The sequence below is a fragment of the Zonotrichia albicollis genome, chromosome 3, assembly GCF_047830755.1.
Source record: "Zonotrichia albicollis isolate bZonAlb1 chromosome 3, bZonAlb1.hap1, whole genome shotgun sequence".
Taxonomy (NCBI): Eukaryota; Metazoa; Chordata; class Aves; order Passeriformes; family Passerellidae; genus Zonotrichia; species Zonotrichia albicollis.
The window spans coordinates 41,842,047-41,858,592 of NC_133821.1; the positions used below are offsets into that span (position 1 = coordinate 41,842,047).

The window sequence follows — 16,546 nt, forward strand, 5'->3', positions numbered from 1 at the left end:
TGAAGCATTTAAGCTTGCTTTCATGGGAAACAGTCCACAAAGCTTGGCAGAAGCTTACAAAAACCTTCTACTTGTCTTCAGTATGTGAAGTCTCTCCAAAAACCTGAAGCCCAAACTGAAATCTCAAATCTTTAACCCTCTTATACAAAGTAGGAACATCTTGGAAGGTGCTTCCCATATGTGCTAACCTTAGGAGTGGGTCCTTCATGGTCTGTCCATTTCTCAGCTTCCCTGGATGTACAGCCAAGGGGATGCTGCTTCAGGAAGCTGTTGGTAGTGCACCTCACTGAGCCCCACACAGAACCTGCTGTTCATTGCTTTGAGACAACCAAGCAGAGGCAGAGCCAGACCTGCAGCACAGGACACATCCGTGCTGTGATCAGAGACACAGCCCAGTGGGGAGGCACAAAGCTGAGCTTGGCTGATGATTGCAGTCCTTGCTTGGGTGCCCAGAGGTTTGCACAGCCTCAGGCCCATGCAGCCACCTCAGCACCCTTCAGATACTCAAGCTGGGCAGTTCAGAGTTGGTGTGGAGGTGTCTGTAGAGGTGCTGGCCTAGAGCATGGCTCTGCCAGCTCTGGGACAAGAGTGCTGGGAGTGGCAGCTGGTGCACACTGAGAGGCTGGATGTGCCAGAATACCCTCAGGGGAGCCACGTGTGATATCTGCCTTGGCCCCATTCCTCAGTCCTGCCAAAGACACTTGTGGCAAGAAGCCATGCATCTTCTCATGCCAGTTAATGCCTCCGTGGGCCTGCTTGTGAGGAGCTACTTGGCACAGAGGTGATGACAAAGGCAAGGATTTGAAATGGTTTTTCCATCAGAATATCCTGGAAACAATAAAAATAAAATTACCTGAGCCAAATCAGCAAAAACAACCAGCCTAGGCTTGTGACACTGACGGGCAAATGATACCTGTGTGCATCAGAAATGGGGAATTTGGTAGCGGTGGCCCTGCCTGAGGTTGTTGAATGCATGGAAAGGTCCTGGCACATTGTAGGGATTTGAGCCTGAGTTTCTAGAGAGATTTCTGGAGCAGAGCCTGTTGCAGACAGCGTGATAGTGAGCAACACTCTGGCTTGTCATTGCGAGACCTGCACAGGGGATGGCAGAACCTAGAACCAGGCATGACCAGGGAGACTAGAACCTGCACATATAACATGTGGCATGCGTCCCATTTCTGCACTCCCTCCTAATGGATTGATTTCTTCCCTAGCTAAGCTCTTATCCTAACCTCTGTTTAATCTTCTCTTTCCTTTTCTATCAGCCAGTCATTAAAACATGCAAATGTGGCCAAAATACTAAAATGAGATTGTGATTGAGAAGATTAAAGAGCTGGCTGAAGTGTTCTTCAAAGCAGGAGACTCCAAGAGTCTTGGAGCCCTCAGACAATTTCACAAGCCTACAAAGGCAGAATAAATCCATGGTCAATAGCTCCAAAAATCTGCTCAGCCTGGTGCTCTGGGATGGGATGTAGACAGTCCTGTTCGTTCTAGAGCATCAGCACCAATCAGGTGATGGCAGTGAGCTTTAGTCAAAGTCTGGAAGAGTGGTGAAAGTATTTGGTCTGTGGTCAATGCTGAATGAAAGTCTCTCTTCTTTCTGCTGGCTGATCTTGCTGGATCTCAGTTCCAGAGTCCAAATTGTCCCAGAGTAGAAGGCCAGCAGTCAGCACCCTTTAGAAGGGAGGTTGCAGATATAGAAAACCAATGGGCTGAGAAAAGCTGTCTCTCTCTTTCATTGTGTGGAGTGCCCAAAACAAGGGGGAAGCTTGTATTGTTACTGCAAGAGCTGTACCTCATTCCAGACAAAAGAGAAACCCCTCAGTCCTCGGGATTGCTGTCTTCTTGCCACCACTCACCATGAAATATCATGCAGCTTTGTTGTCCCTTCAAGCCAGGATCTTGAGACATGTAACATAAGGACAAACAAATAAAAAGATGGCTTGAAATCTGAAGGGATTATTTTTCTTTTTTTTTCTGTATCTTTAAAAATGGAGGAAAATCGTGTGTGCTGTGAAAGGATGACTTAGAAAAAATAAAATACACAGGGGTTCCCAGTGGGAAAGGGGAAAGAGTCAGATAGCAACTGCCTTTTCTCACTCATGGAAAAGCAAAAAGTAGAAATAGCCTTGCTGTCCAGAAAAAGTTGAGTGTGGACTGCAGTAAAAGCTCTGTAGCTGTGAGCTGATGTCTGCTGTGGTGTCCTGGCCTACCAGCCACATGGGGTCTCAAGGCTGAACACTGAAAGTCCTGTGCTGTGCAAATGGTGGCATAAAACTGAGCAAGCTGCTGGGTTTGCAGGATCAGAGCAGGAGTGGCAAACATGCAGTGTGTGTCTGGGTGAATTGAGGGGTTCCCCTGGACACTTGGGTATGGGGATTGGCAGTGGACCAGAATCAGCGGCTGGGCTACTGAGGCATAGTGAGATCAGTAGTGAGCTTTGGCAAGTCTGGCGGTGCTGTAGGACCTCTTTATGGAAGTAGCTAGGGAAGAGCAAGAAAGGGAGCTGTGCTGAATCTTGGGATCTCTGTTTTCTGTCCCTGATTTAATTTCTCTTGTTCTTCCCACGCAGGTGAGATGGACCAAAACTGCTGGCAGCGCGTCGGACAAATTCCAAGAGACGTCAGTGCTTAACGAGACCCTTCGGATTGAGAAGATCCAAAGGCTGCAGGGGGGCCGCTATTACTGTAAAGCAGAAAATGGGGTTGGGGTCCCTGCCATCAAGTCCATTCGAGTAGATGTGCAGTGTAAGTCGTTTAGCGGCAACCCAGACCTTCCCACAGTTCTACTGCGTGTCTCTGCCTCGCTGCGGGGCCAGCAGGGAGCTGCATTGCCCTAGGATCACCTGCACCTGACTCAGGAGCAGAGGGACTGCTGTGCTCTCCCAAGGGTCTTTCTTGCCTAGGAGGTTAGATCCATGCCTGCAAAATACAGCTCTGCTGTTCCTGTGATTCATTCTTACTTGGGTGTTGTGATGTCCGTCACTGACAGGGTTCCCTAGCATGTGTCCAGGATGTAGCATTGTGCGTGGCTTCTGCTTTCCTTGTCTTCCTTTTGAAGCTGGCAGAGCTTGAAGCAAGCAATGTTTCTTGAAGCTGGTACTGCCCTGCATACTGGAGGCATTCCTGAAACCAGTGTCCTGTGCCCAGCATTGCTTCTTCTGTAGCATGCTGGAAACAGAGCTGAAAACTCTTGAATGCAGCCGAGGAGGCTGAGCTGTGATAGAGTGAATGTGAAGGTGACTTAACATTGACCTGGTTGCTCATAGTGCCCATAATGTGAAGGTGATTCAACATTTCTCTGGCTGGTACCCATCCTTCTTGAGTCCTGGAGAAGCTAGTGGTTTTCCACCTTGGGCTTCAAGTTTTGAGGGTTTCTCTTAATGTTTGCTTCTTGGACTTAGTATTTATTCTTGGGTTGCTGTGATCAAAAGGGAGGGAAACTAAACTTACTCTGTAAGGCCCAAATGGGAGAAATTCAAGATTTAATATATAGGCAATTTGTTTTGCTCTCTTGGAGAAGGCATTACATTGTCCTTGACTATCCACTATTCCAATTTTCTCCAGCCCAACTAACACCAAATCCCTCTCCTCACTCATTATTTGAGAAGGCAAGAGGTTGATGCTAAAAAGTTGTAAAGTATGATAAAGCAGCTGAACATGTCATGAGCTGTTCTGCATTCCTTCTAGCTGTTCTCCTTCCTTCTGAGCTGAATCGCACTGTAGTCATCTGTCGGTGGAACAACCTCCAAGATTCAAAACCTCAGTACACACCTGGAGTCTGGGCAGACCTTTTTGCTGCCAGCAGCTGCTGCCTGACTGCTTCCTTTTAGACCTGCTGTCCAGCCCAGGTGTGAAGTGACTCTCACAAAATGTGCCACAGACTTGGGCATCCTTAGCTTTTGGCAGGTTCATGATCCACTGTCCTACTGTATGGCTGGAGTAGCTCCCATCTGTTCCTGCCTTGCCCTACCCTTTACTGGAGTGGTGTAGTGGGGGCACTATCCTGTCTAGGCTGTGGAAGTGGATTGCTTCAACAGCAGTCACTGTGGATAGGATGAGTGTGTCCTCATTGGCATTGCATCACTTTGTTTAGAGAAGTTCTGGCACCCTCCCTAGATCTGCTTGGCTTCTCTGCCTGTTTCTTCTCTTCCATGTAGTGGAGGCATGTGATAAATCTCCATTGCAAAGGATACTTGGTTTTCTCAAGGCTTAGTGTGATACCTTGCCAGGACCTGGGTCTCTAGGAACAGGACTGTGCCATGAATCTCTTCATGCCCTGAGGGTGCTCCCACGGTGCAGGCTGGAGCTAGAGTGATGTAGCATCCCGTGGTCCCTCATGCAGCTCTGACCTGTAGAACTGTGGGGCTAATGGGGTGGCCAAGGGCTTTCTCATACTAACATCTACTCTGCAGATGGACTTGGTACTGCACCTCTGTTCTGCTCACTTAGTTTTTGGGGAGGAGAGACTATTTTCTGCTAGTATTTGCAGTAGGTACAAGGGAACACATGGGAAAAGCCATGGTTTTTGTTGAACGCTCACCCAGGCAACCCTCAGCTGAATGAACCAGAATTTGAAAACAAACCCCTTCTTTTCCTGCATCCCATTTTGTAGTTAGAGGTAAGTAATCACTCTCATGTGTACCTTGGTGTCCTTGACAGCTGCTGCTAGTCCTCAGTCATACTTTTAGTGTTTGGCAGTGAGGTTGCGCAGAGAGCACCGTTGGTGCCAAGAGGATATTAAACTGGGAACACTAACCCATGTAGCATAATATTCCTCTGCCCCAAGTGGGCATCAGTGAGGCTTAAAAGTGTTGGTTGGATACTGGCAGAGAGGCGGCTGCTCTTCTGAGTATTTCCATGTGGGAGAGAGAGAAGGTAAGGAAAAGAAAAGAATGAATGTTTACAAGCTTTTATTGTGCATGAAACGTCCCATGTGATCATCTCCATGAACAGCCTTGGGCCAAATTTATCATTGGAGCAGCTCACTGACATCAGTGGCATTACTTGTACATCAAGGACATACCCATTGTTGTAGGACTTATTTTAGCTTTTCTCAGAAGGGCTAGACCTAGAGCTGACTTCTGCAAAAGAGCGCTGAAGAATTCAAAGGAGGAAAGTTTTAGTAACCAAAAAGAAGATTTTTTTTCTGTGTGGGGAGCAGATGGGAGCCAGGAGATTGGAATGGTGAGCTGCTTCTTCAGTTAGTAAGGCAAGTGTTTACCGAGAAACAATCTCAGAAGGATGATAACTACAGAGTCACTCCTGAAGTTTGAACAAATAAAGTAAGGTTAAAGACAAGGAAGGAGGAAAAGAGGAGAGATTGTGCTCAAGGTCCTGGTCCAAAAGAATTTGATGTTCGGTTATCCTGTGGCCACATGAAGACAGCACTGTATGGAGAGGAGGTTTTTTTTCCCATCTGCATATGTTTTTCTTCAGCCGTGGGTGTTTTTTTGGTTGGTGGAGTTTTTTATGGGATATATTTTGTGTCTGGTCATTATTCTATTAATGGCTCTACTCATATCTCTGCACTATGGTCAAGCAGACAAATTTCAGGTCGCATAACAATTGCTGTCTGCCGAGCATACTGCTCATTAAAAGATGCAAACCCACAAGTTGACACTTGTGATTCAGCAGAGAGCATACGTTGTTTGGATGACATGTTAGCAGAAACTCATCCCTGCTTCCCTCTTCCTTTCTGGAAGTCAGATCTCCAAACTTACAAATCTGTAAAATAAAATATTGTGAAAATTAGGTGGCATGGGAGGGCAGGAGGCGATGAGCCTGTGAAGCATGTGCAGAGAGGATTGTGCTGGCAGCACAAGAGGATACAGGGTACAAGTACCTCAGTTTCCTTGCAGCTGAAGATGGCATCATAATGCTCCTGAAAATGTAGAATTGCTTCAACTTGAGCTCAAAAGGTGCCTTATAGACATATTTAAAGACACGGGGACTGATTCCCATTTTAGAGGGCCAATTCATGTCAAAAGGGATATTTACATTTAACCTCAGTCTCAGTGCTTTTGTGAGGAGAAAGATCCACTGCCTCTGAAGTGTCCCCCATGCTACCTTGATGTTCAAACATTGATATCTGCTGCAACTTCTGAGAAAATAATCCCTTTTTAGCAGGTGGGCAACTGTAGTGGGGCAGTATGCTCTGTATGGATGGAGAAAATCCTCTTCCTGCAGGGTTATTGCTTCTGTCCTTGAAAATATAGCCACTGATAACCATTGATGCAGTCATGGTGGCTGTGTGTCTGGTGCAAGTACAGTAAGGGAATTGAAAGGAATATCTTCTGTAAAGAAAGAGAACAAAGGAATCTGATCAGTTTAGGGAGAGATAATAGTGTTGCCGTGACTAGAAGTTGCCAAAGGACAGTTGATACAGACTTTGAAGAAAATACACAGAGGATATTTAATAGGAAGAGAGAAAAATTATGCATACCTATTACAGTGTTTTGCATCGCATATTACCATGACTCCTCACAAGATTTGCTCTGTCTAGATGACTTTCCAACTCAGCTCCTTGATTTTGTCCTGATTTTTTTACTTTCATTCCTTGTCTTGGAGGTTTGTCATGTCATTTGTATGGACATCTTACAGCCCTGGGCTTAGCCCCATGATTTCAGGAGAGATTTGGGAGCTAGAAGATGGAGAAATGATGGAACAGAGTTTCCTGGGATCCTCTCACTGAAGCAGAAAGTAGTGATTTTCTGTAGGGGGGTACCATTGAGGAATATGAGGCAGCCCACTGCTCTGAGACACATGTGGCAGGCAGGTGGGTTTTTCTGAGGACTGCATGCGGCTCTGCAAACCAGAGACTGCTTTCTATTCCCTGAAGGTTTGTGTGGTGAGCGGGAGAATTCTGGCTTCTCCTGTGTGTTCCCTTTATATATTGGTTGTACTACCTGCCCTCAGGTAGTAAAACTACTCTTAAATCAGCAGTTGTCATCAGCCAGGTGTGTGAGACCTTCCCCTCTCCTCAGTGGTACCTGGAGCAGCATCTGCCCTGCAGGTTGTGCCTGCAGACCAGGCTTTGCTAACAGCGGCTGCGACCCTCCTTGCCTCCCCTGCAGATCTGGATGAGCCTGTTCTCACCGTTCACCAGACCATCAGTGATGTGCGGGGCAGCTTCTACCAGGAGAAGACCGTCTTCCTACGCTGCACGGTCAACTCCAACCCGCCCGCTCGCTTCATCTGGAAACGGGGAGCTGAGACACTTTCTCACAATCAGGACAATGGGGTGGACATCTACGAGCCCCTTTACACACAGGTGAAAATAAGCAAACCTCTGCCAGCTTGTCTTGAGTGTCTTGCTGATGCAGGGCACTTTGGTGGGTGGTGTTTCCTTCCCCACATGGATTGTGATACTGGGGAGAAGGTGAAGGCTGCCTCCAGAAGGGCAGATAGACCTTCCTTCTGCATGCAAATTCCCAGGGTGCAAGAGGAGCAGAGCAGTAGGAGGGAGTGTGGCCTAGGAGGACCTTTCCCTTTTTATCACTGTCCCTGAGAGCAGTGACACAGTTCCTCTACTAAGGCTATGCAGCTGTTGGATGGCTGAGACTAAAATCCAAAAAATCCGAAGATAGGATTTTCTCTATCTCCCATTGCTAATTTTTTTTCCTTAATTGAGGGCCCAGGCTCCATATATCAGGGAAGGGCTTCCTGTTTAGCAGTGTGAGCAAATGGCAGGCATTGCTGTGGGATCCATGAGTTTTTCTAATGGCCACAATAATGGGGAGCCCAATGCCTGGGCACTTCCTGATTTGTCCTGGGACAAGGTGTCCATGTCTTTTCTCCTTCTCCTGCCTGCCTGTGTTGGACTTGCCCTGCACATCCAGGTTTCCCCTGTAAACACCACTTTCTTCACAGTAATTAGTCAGCCAATGCAATGGGAGATGGAAGGGAACTTTTGCCAGGGCACTCTGAGCACATTACCCTGAGCTGAGCTCAGGAGCTGAACGTACTTTAGACACTAATCAGCCCCAGTACTGCCAGCAAGGCTGCTAGGGAGCACATAGCAGGGATGAGTGGGAAGGGAGGGCTGAAAGGGCAGCTCTCCAGGGCTCCTGTTTCATCCCAAGCACCTTCCTGCATTCCCAAAGCTGGGCCCAGAGCATATTCTGGCTGAGTTTGATTTCTGAGCAATGCTCCAGGCAACCTTTAAGTTAATGTAGTCATGTTCATATTTTATTGAAACACGCCATCTCTGTAGGTCGTGGAAATGGGCATCCAAATGGAAATATTCAGGGGGATGAGGAGGGAGGAGAGAGCTGCAGGTTAGTGGCAGATTTGCAGAAACACTGTAGGTCAGAGCTGTTGTTTGGCCCTGAAGACAGCTTTGTCTCTGTGCTGTGTGCCTCCCAACTAGGACATCCCTGGCCTTGGAGGAAGCCACCATGGGCTCTTCCAGTTTTCACTAGGCTCAGTGTAATTAACAGGAGATGTTGCCTAATGAGAGGATATCTTAGGACTTGGGATATTTTCTCTAGCTAAATAAGGCATCTGGCAAAAATTCACCATGTTGCAGCATTAATGTTTAAATGGCGCAGCGTGCTGCAGCTCCTGTCAGGCAGTGCTCCTGACATGATGGGTCATTCCCAGCTCTGAAGGAGGGTGTTGGGACTGCTGTGCTCAGACAGGCATGCCCTTGCGGTCCTCTCCTTAACACCAGCATAGGCCTGTACGTTTGGGTTGGTAAGAGTTGAAGTTAACAAAAACACATCTCTGCAGCACTGTTGGAAGGGGAAATCTGGCTGGAATGTTCAACAAAGTACCCTTCACTGGAGTTTGCAGTGTTGTCTTAAAGATGAACCTCTATCAGTGTCATGTTTGAATAGGATTTTACATTAAAAATGAGGTGAAGATTTCAATATTTAAGCTTTTTAAAACTTACTGACACTGAGGGCTTATACCCATGTACCTAAATTCACTAATCAATAAACAGGAGATACATATGACCCTGTCAGTATGTAGATGACACACATATTGTAAATGCCATCATTTGTGTGGCATAGCAACAATTCTCAGGGGACAGGACTCTCTTGGGTTACTGGTACCCTGGGTTTTTTCATTCTAATTTACTCACTCCACGTCCTTGTTCTCTGCATATTAGCATTCCTGAGCTCATTGTCCAGTCCCTTGAGGTTGTTCTCTTGAGGATTTGTCATGCTGACACCTTCTCACACTTGCGGGCGGTTATGGAATGGTTTCTCCAAAAGAGATTTAGACAAACTCAAGGAGAACAACAGCAACAAGCTGTCAGCAGAAGACATATGAGTTGCAGGGTGTGCAGACCATAGGATGATTCTCAGAGCTTTCTGCATTCCATAAATAAAAGTCTACAGAACACGTCTGTCATTAATGTAACAACTTGGTTCTGTTTCTATAACAAGCCAGTAACTAATGGAGTGCAGGCAGTGATTTTATTTGTTACCTTAGAATGAGAAAAGGCTATCAAACTCTCTGCAGTCACTCTGGATGTACATCAGCATAAATGAGATTAGAATCTGGAGAGGAGGCATCAGAAAGTTTTGGAAGTTCTTTGAGTATTTCTCTGAATTTTTTTTTTCTCCTGTACTGCAGATTTCTAGAGCACAACTGTTAATTTGTCATATTTAGGCCAGTATTTGTGCCTCAGTCTGCTCTGATTTACTTTGGTATGGCAATGTTGAGTCCCCAGTGACTTCCTTTGGGTTCCTACTGACATATCGGAGTTAGATCTCAGGGTCTGTTCTGGGGTGGTTAAGGTTTGTCATGTTCTACACGATGTTTCTGGCAGTAATTAAAGAGAAATTATGCCCAGACCTGTTTGGCAGTGCTCTCAGGTCATGTCAGTCAGTTGCTGGGTGTTTTGTGAAACCCTGGAGGTGAAATGACCACTGCAAACGTTTTGTGTCTCCTTTACATAGAGCTATGGGGTGCTTGAAATCTGCACAGTTCCCTAAGGTTTTCATGGGAGCTGCTGGTAATCGGTAAATTTTGGGACAGGATACGGGCTTGGACTGATGATCTGTGCTTTGGACACCTGTGTCTTTTTTTCCCTATTTTTTCCCCTATTTTTCCCAAATCCCAGGGTGAAACCAAAGTCCTGAAGCTGAAGAACCTTCGACCTCAGGATTATGCCAGCTACACGTGCCAGGTGTCTGTCCGCAATGTCTGCAGTATTCCTGACAAATCCATCACCTTCCAGCTCACAAACACCACAGGTAAGAGGGGACAGGAAGGGTCCCTGCAGCCCTCTGACCCTTGACTTCCTCAACAGCCATTACCCCTCCAGCAGGATAACCCAGCACTCTGTCCAGGGCCTGCAGCACCCCGACCTCATTGACATGGCTGCTGGGATTACAGATCCTTCCCATGGAAGTCTTGTGGCCAGGCCTGCTCTAGTTTCTTAGCACTGCATGTGGCCAGGCCTGCCATGAGATCATTAAAACAGACTACGTGTAGGTGTTGAGGCACTATGTAGCTTCTAATTCATACACTGTTTTATTTATTTATAATTCTAAGTGACTTTAAAAATAGATTTGATACAGCCTAGAGTGGGGCAGTGCTGCAGGAGTTCTTACAAATAATTCATCCATGTGTGACTCCAGCCTGGTTTGCCAGGCTGTGCTCTAGGCACCTCCCAGGTAACGAGCTCTGCTGGTGCCAGTGTTTGTGGAAAGAATACATCTCCAGTGCCTTCCCAATAAATACATTTTACACTCATATTTGTACTGGCAGTGCTTGAGGGCATCTCCAGTTGTGAGCAGATTCACTTTGGTGCCTCTTGCTTGACGTGCAATAAGTGAACGAAAACTGAGTGTCATATACAAATACTGGCAATGACTGGATTGCAACCTGTCCATTAAAAAAACCCAAACCAAAACTACACACACGATAAAAAAATCCCCACCCATAAAGCCCTCATGTGTGTTGAATATTTGCAAATAATAAGTAAATGTCAGGAAATTGCTTCCAGCCCTGGCGTATTCCATGATCAGAGAGAAAGGCATTGTAACTGTTTGAATTATTCACCTCTCTAATGTAACACAAAGCAGTTTGCATCCCCTGTGTCATCTTTGTGCAGTGGAAACAGAACTTTTTTTGATGTTGTTAACTGTTGACAGGATACTGTGGATATTTTTTAAATTATGTTTATTGATCTGAGTTGAGTTCCAAGGTGCTGAACAATAGTTTCTCATTTTATGTAGGAAGAAGAAAAATAATGAGCTTAAGAAAGCGAATTATAGCTAATGTCAGAAAAAAAGTATTCTCTTTGTAGTAAGATTTCTAAACATGTCTCGAACAACTCACCTTATTATCTGAATTTCTCTCAGGATGAGAGTGTAAAAAAATGTTGAAATATTCCCTCTAAAAACTTATCTTCTGTTCATGATGAAGGAAGGGATCTTATACAGCTCTTCTTCCCTGTGTACCTTTACCTTTGAAGAGTTAGAAAATCAAATTTCTCTTTATGTCCGCTCCCCCTGCCAGCCCAAGCACAGGGAAACTACTCCTTATTTCAGTCCATCCCCTGTCATGGGGAAAATGTCTTTTCAGGTTGTACTTGATAGTACAACTTGATAGTACTTGTCAGTGATATGGCTCAATTTACACCAGTTTCTTAAGCACATCTATCTAGGGTTTTTTTCTCCTGTTTTTAATTATAAATGCATATTTATACATAGTTACTGTGGAGCCTGGCACTACAAGCTCAAAGGGGCCATGGAAAATGTGTTCTTAGCAAATTGTATTAAAAGTTGGCAGTGAAAATGAAGCTGGCATTGCGGTGGGAGCAGGGTTTATGTTAAATAGCATGGCTATATTTAACATGAAATATTATATGAGTTACTTGCCCTGTAGGTAGTATTGTGCATAGGTGAGGAAATATTTAAATGAAATTCTTTAATTCTCTCCTATTTTGCCTAGGTCTTTTCTCTTCCCCTTGTGCTTGTGCTTTCACAGTTTCTCTAGACCTGGCTGTGCCCAGAATCCTGAGCAGCTTCACTCAGGATTCCTTTGCCTTTATAACTGAGAAGGGTCCAAAGGATGCTGAAATGCTTGGAAATTTCTCTTTCTTAAATATTTATAGTCCAGGCACTACAGGCCGTGAGGTGAATTGGTGGGTCAGGTCAGGTCAGGCCAGGGGAATCTCCTCAGCTCATTTGCTGTTCCTCAGCTGGCTCCTCAGTGTCCTTTGGGCAGATCATAGTCTCTGGTAAGGAGATGGACTTCTCCTAAGCTCTGCCTAGCAACTTGGCCTCGCAGCAGGGAATGGGTTGTTTGTCTGCAGCCTTGGTGGGAAGGAGATGTCCCTGCTCCCTCTCTGTTCTGCTGCTGTTGCCTGGCTCCAGAGCAGCAGGTTGGGTCCACAGAGCCACAGGACCAGCTCAGCACCAGGCTGCCATCACCCGCTACAGCAGGGGCAGCCTGACTTTTCCCTCTTCCTCAATTTCTGCAATATTAACCAGCCCAGCTGGTTAATTCTCCTGCAGTTTTACTGCAGCAAATTGGACTTCAAAGGGAATTGAAAGCGATTCTTTGTTTTTAATGGTCCCTCGCTGCTCGGCAGACTCCGCCAGCAGGTTTTCTGAGCCAAGAACAAAAGGAATGGCCACAGGTTACAAATAAATGAGAATCATCTCCTGCATAACAATGTCTGCAGTCTGTTAACCTCTGTCGGGAGTGGGAGTGGGGAGTGGCAGCCCACGCAGGCTGCCACAGCCGAGGCTCCATCCTGGGGCATGTCGTGGGAGCTCGCCTCCTGCAGCTGTGGCAGGTGGCGGATTTGCAGTGTCCCTGCCTCGTTCATGCATGCACACACAGCCTGCCCTCATGCAGTGCTTGCATGTTACCTTTTTAACATGTTGCCTTGCCCAGAGCTGGGCAAGATGAGTGTGGGTCAGATATTTGCATATCCAATCTCAAACCTGCAAGAGCCCTAAATCTTAACCAGAGCCTGCAGGACCTCTGGTTTGTGCTCCCCAACTCTGACACCTTCTCTCTGGACATGGGCTGGTCTCAGGCTTTCTCTGTCTCTGACAGGGATGGATGGAGATTCCCAGGCAAGATGCTGCATCTGCCAGTTTGTCTGTGCACTGTGAACCTGAGACCAATTCAATGTCCAAGGGCAGAAACAGCTATTTGGTGTCAGCCACACTGAGTTAGTGACAGGAATGTGACCTGCCCAACCACGGTGAGTTGAGCTATTGTGTTTATGGGCTTCATACTATCTCATGAAACCATCTGGAGCTTGGTGAGGAAGTACAAATCCTTCCTTTGCTATTTAATAAGCATTAACCCTTGCACACTATTTACAAGACTCCTGCAAAGAGACCTGACAAAGTCTGTTTGAGTGCAGGCTGTGGCCTCCCGAAATTCAAAGTCTCCAACCACTGGCCTCAAAATGGCCAGTGGAGGTAGCAGAAGAGCCACCTTCTTCCTTAGGCATGGCTGGCCACCTCTGACACAAATAGTATGTGCAATGGCCAGGGAGGACATTATATTCAGTACACCAAAGCAATATCCCAGCATGGCAGTAGTTGTGCCACTAAATTATGGCACCGGTGCTGAGGAGAGGAGAGTCCTCCTTGCCTTGTTTGTATGGGCTGTAATTCAGAGATCCAACACAAATCCAGCACAGCTCATTAACACAGGGTCCAGGGAGAGAAGAGGCAGAAATAATGATGCTGTTAAATCAGGCTTCATGAATATGGAACAATGTCTTATTTTGCATTATTATGGCCGTTACTTAAAACATACTCCCAGCTTTTTTGCTGGGGACTGCTACTTTCTCAGCTCTGTCTGGATGGAGCCAGTGATGTGCTCATAGAGGCTTTGAAAGACTTTTCATGGAATGAAATGGAGAATACAAAGGGAAGGATTTTTGGATCAGTTCCTAGAGGAGGCTGTAGTGAGAAATAAAATAAAACCTAACAAACAGGCGCCAAGGCATTCAAAGGAGAGGTTGTGTAGACACTTTGAATCAGTCTCAACTCATCTGAATGTGAAGGAGAATTGCTCTGGTTGTGATGGCCCCCAGGTGTACAGAAAAGCATATTAAACACCTGAGGAGGTGAAGGAGATTAAGAGCCAGGTCAGAGCTGCTGTTAATGGTCTGTTAAGGTGCAGACAGGTCCTGGTCCTCCATATCAGTCTCCAAGCTGCAAGGACTATCTGCTTGGCAAAGCCTTTGCCTCTCAAAGATGTCCAGTTGGGTGTGAGAGATAGAGAGTTGTGTCATGGGATAGCTGAAGAAAGCTTTTTTTAATGATAGACCTTCCCCAAAGCTCACTCCTTGGGATGGAAACTCTGAATCAGAGGAGTGGTTTAGTGCCAGCTGTCCTTGAGCACAAGCAGTGGTTGGGTTCAAGCAGGCTCCTTTGAGGCTGTACTTTCTCCTTCTCCTCTCCATCAAGGCTACAAAGGTTTCCATTGCCCTTAGGCCTGGCTGCAGTTGTTCAGTGGCCTGAAACTTCAGGCCTTGGGTTTTCACTGCCAAATGTTGACTGTTTGCCACCCCTTTATGTGTAGAGTGGGTTTATTGGGCTTTTCTTCTGACTTGCATCCTAAAGCCATAGAGAACCTGCACTGAGCGCTGATAAAATGTCATAGCTGCTTTGTGCCCCAGTCCTAAGCACTACTGGTAGAGTGTTTTGTGGGGCAGTGTGAGGTCCTGCCTGCTCTGTTTCCTAGCCATAAAAGAGCAGAGTGCTCTTATTCAAAGATGTGATAATGATCATACTTTAGATTGATTATATTTGTAGTCAATTCATAGATCTTTCCAGCTGTCCCTACTCAAACCAGCCATCAACAAGAACAAATCATTAAAAGTATGAAGCTGTGCACAGGCAGGTGGATGGGTCATTCTCAAGCTCTGAAGTGTCCCTCTTTGTGCTTTTCCAGCCCCACCTGCTCTGAAGCTGTCTGTCAATGAGACGCTGGTGGTCAACCCTGGTGACAACATCACCATGCAGTGCTCTCTGACGGGCGGTGACCCACAGCCAGAAGTGCTTTGGTCCCACTCTCCTGGCCCCATGCCTCCCAACAGCCTCGTGCAAGGAGGCAACCTCACCATCTGGAGGATCCGTGTGGAGGACTCAGGCTACTACAACTGCACGGCCATCAACAACGTGGGCAACCCGGCAAAGAAGATTGTGAACCTGCTGGTGCGGTGTAAGCTGCTGCTTCTCTCTGAGCGTGTGTTTTCAGGGATGGGGGAATTGCATTCCTCCTGGCTGTTCTTGTACAGCTCAGGGCGAATGTGATATTTAGTAGTAATTAATATTCTGGAGAAGCGCCTGTGCAAGTTTCTCTGCTCCCAGACCAACGGCTGTGCAAGCGCTGCTTGCAGCTTCATCCTGGGCTGTAGCATTATCCTGAATTGGATGAGCCCAGAGTGCCAGATGGGAGGCCCTTGGGACATTTTGAGGGAACGTAAGTGGGAGAGGTCTTTGGGCAGATTTTGCATGGAAATATTGCCTTTCTGAGGAGCAAAGAACAGCTTTCCTGTCCCATGCAGGATACTTTGATATCCCTAACCAGTTTTGCACTTCTGTTCATCTCAGCCATGAAGAATGCCACATTCCAAATCACTCCTGATGTGATCAAAGAGAGTGAGACCATCCAGTTAGGCCAGGACTTGAAGCTCTCATGCCATGTAGATGCTGTGCCCCAGGAGAAGGTTGTCTACTCATGGTACAAGAATGGAAAACCAGCCAGGTTCTCAGACCGGCTGCTCATCACCCGCAATGACCCCGAGCTCCCACCTGTGACGTGCAGCTTGGAGATTATTGACCTGAGATTCAGTGACTATGGCACCTACCTGTGCGTGGCTACCTTCCAGGGAGCACCCATTCCTGACCTCAGTGTGGAGGTGAACATCTCCTCAGAGACAGGTGAGCCTCTCTCTGGCAGGGGGGACCCCAGAGGAGTGTTTGGCATCACTGGCTGCCCCACAGCTTCTGCCTCTGGCTTTTTTGAAGAACTTCACATGCATGTCTTGAATGCTAGTGGAGAAGGGTCTTACATCCTCAGGAAAGCACTTGGCTCAGATTGGAGATGGGTAATAGTTACAACTTCTTTGTCAGATGTATTATGTACCAAGTAGATCTTCCTTTATGTTTTCTCCCTATGAAAAGTCCAAAATGCACTCCAGCTACAGAGGCAGCTTTACAGTGTGATTGTTCAAACAAACCTCCACACTGTGAAGGAAGGAAGAAGTGGTGGTATTTCAGCAATTTTAGAGTGTCCCTTTGCTTAGAAGTGAGTAAAAGAGAAAAAAAGCTGCTCTTTCTTTTCTTTGGCATTGTTTCCAGGATACAGTTTCTGTGAAGACTTTTAATGTTTGCTGGATGGCAAATGCAGTCTGCCTTGGGCCCTCTCTGGAGGAGTGTCAGTGTCATAAATGCCTCCCCCCTAAAATCAGGGTCAGAGCTTCACCCCATGGCCCAGTGAGGACTGGACAAATATGTCAGTGTTTGTCAGTCATGCTGGGGACTAAAATATAGAGTCTCAGGGCTGTCTTTCTCTTTCTGTAGAAGTGGTGGGTCCTGCTGTGCTCT

At 46.6% G+C, this 16,546-nt stretch overlaps 1 protein-coding gene across 4 annotated transcripts in view; it reads left to right on the forward strand.

Moving 5' to 3' along the window:
• MDGA1 (MAM domain containing glycosylphosphatidylinositol anchor 1) overlaps positions 1-16,546 on the forward strand; it is a 148,552-nt gene that overhangs the window by 47,982 nt on the left and 84,024 nt on the right. For all 4 annotated transcript variants that reach the window (XM_074538622.1, XM_074538623.1, XM_074538624.1 and 1 more), the window contains exons 4-8: positions 2,573-2,747; positions 7,076-7,272; positions 10,075-10,207; positions 14,889-15,158; positions 15,551-15,880. In XM_074538622.1, the coding sequence (XP_074394723.1) occupies positions 2,573-2,747; positions 7,076-7,272; positions 10,075-10,207; positions 14,889-15,158; positions 15,551-15,880 (1,105 nt within the window). The remainder of the gene's footprint in view (positions 1-2,572; positions 2,748-7,075; positions 7,273-10,074; positions 10,208-14,888; positions 15,159-15,550; positions 15,881-16,546) is intronic.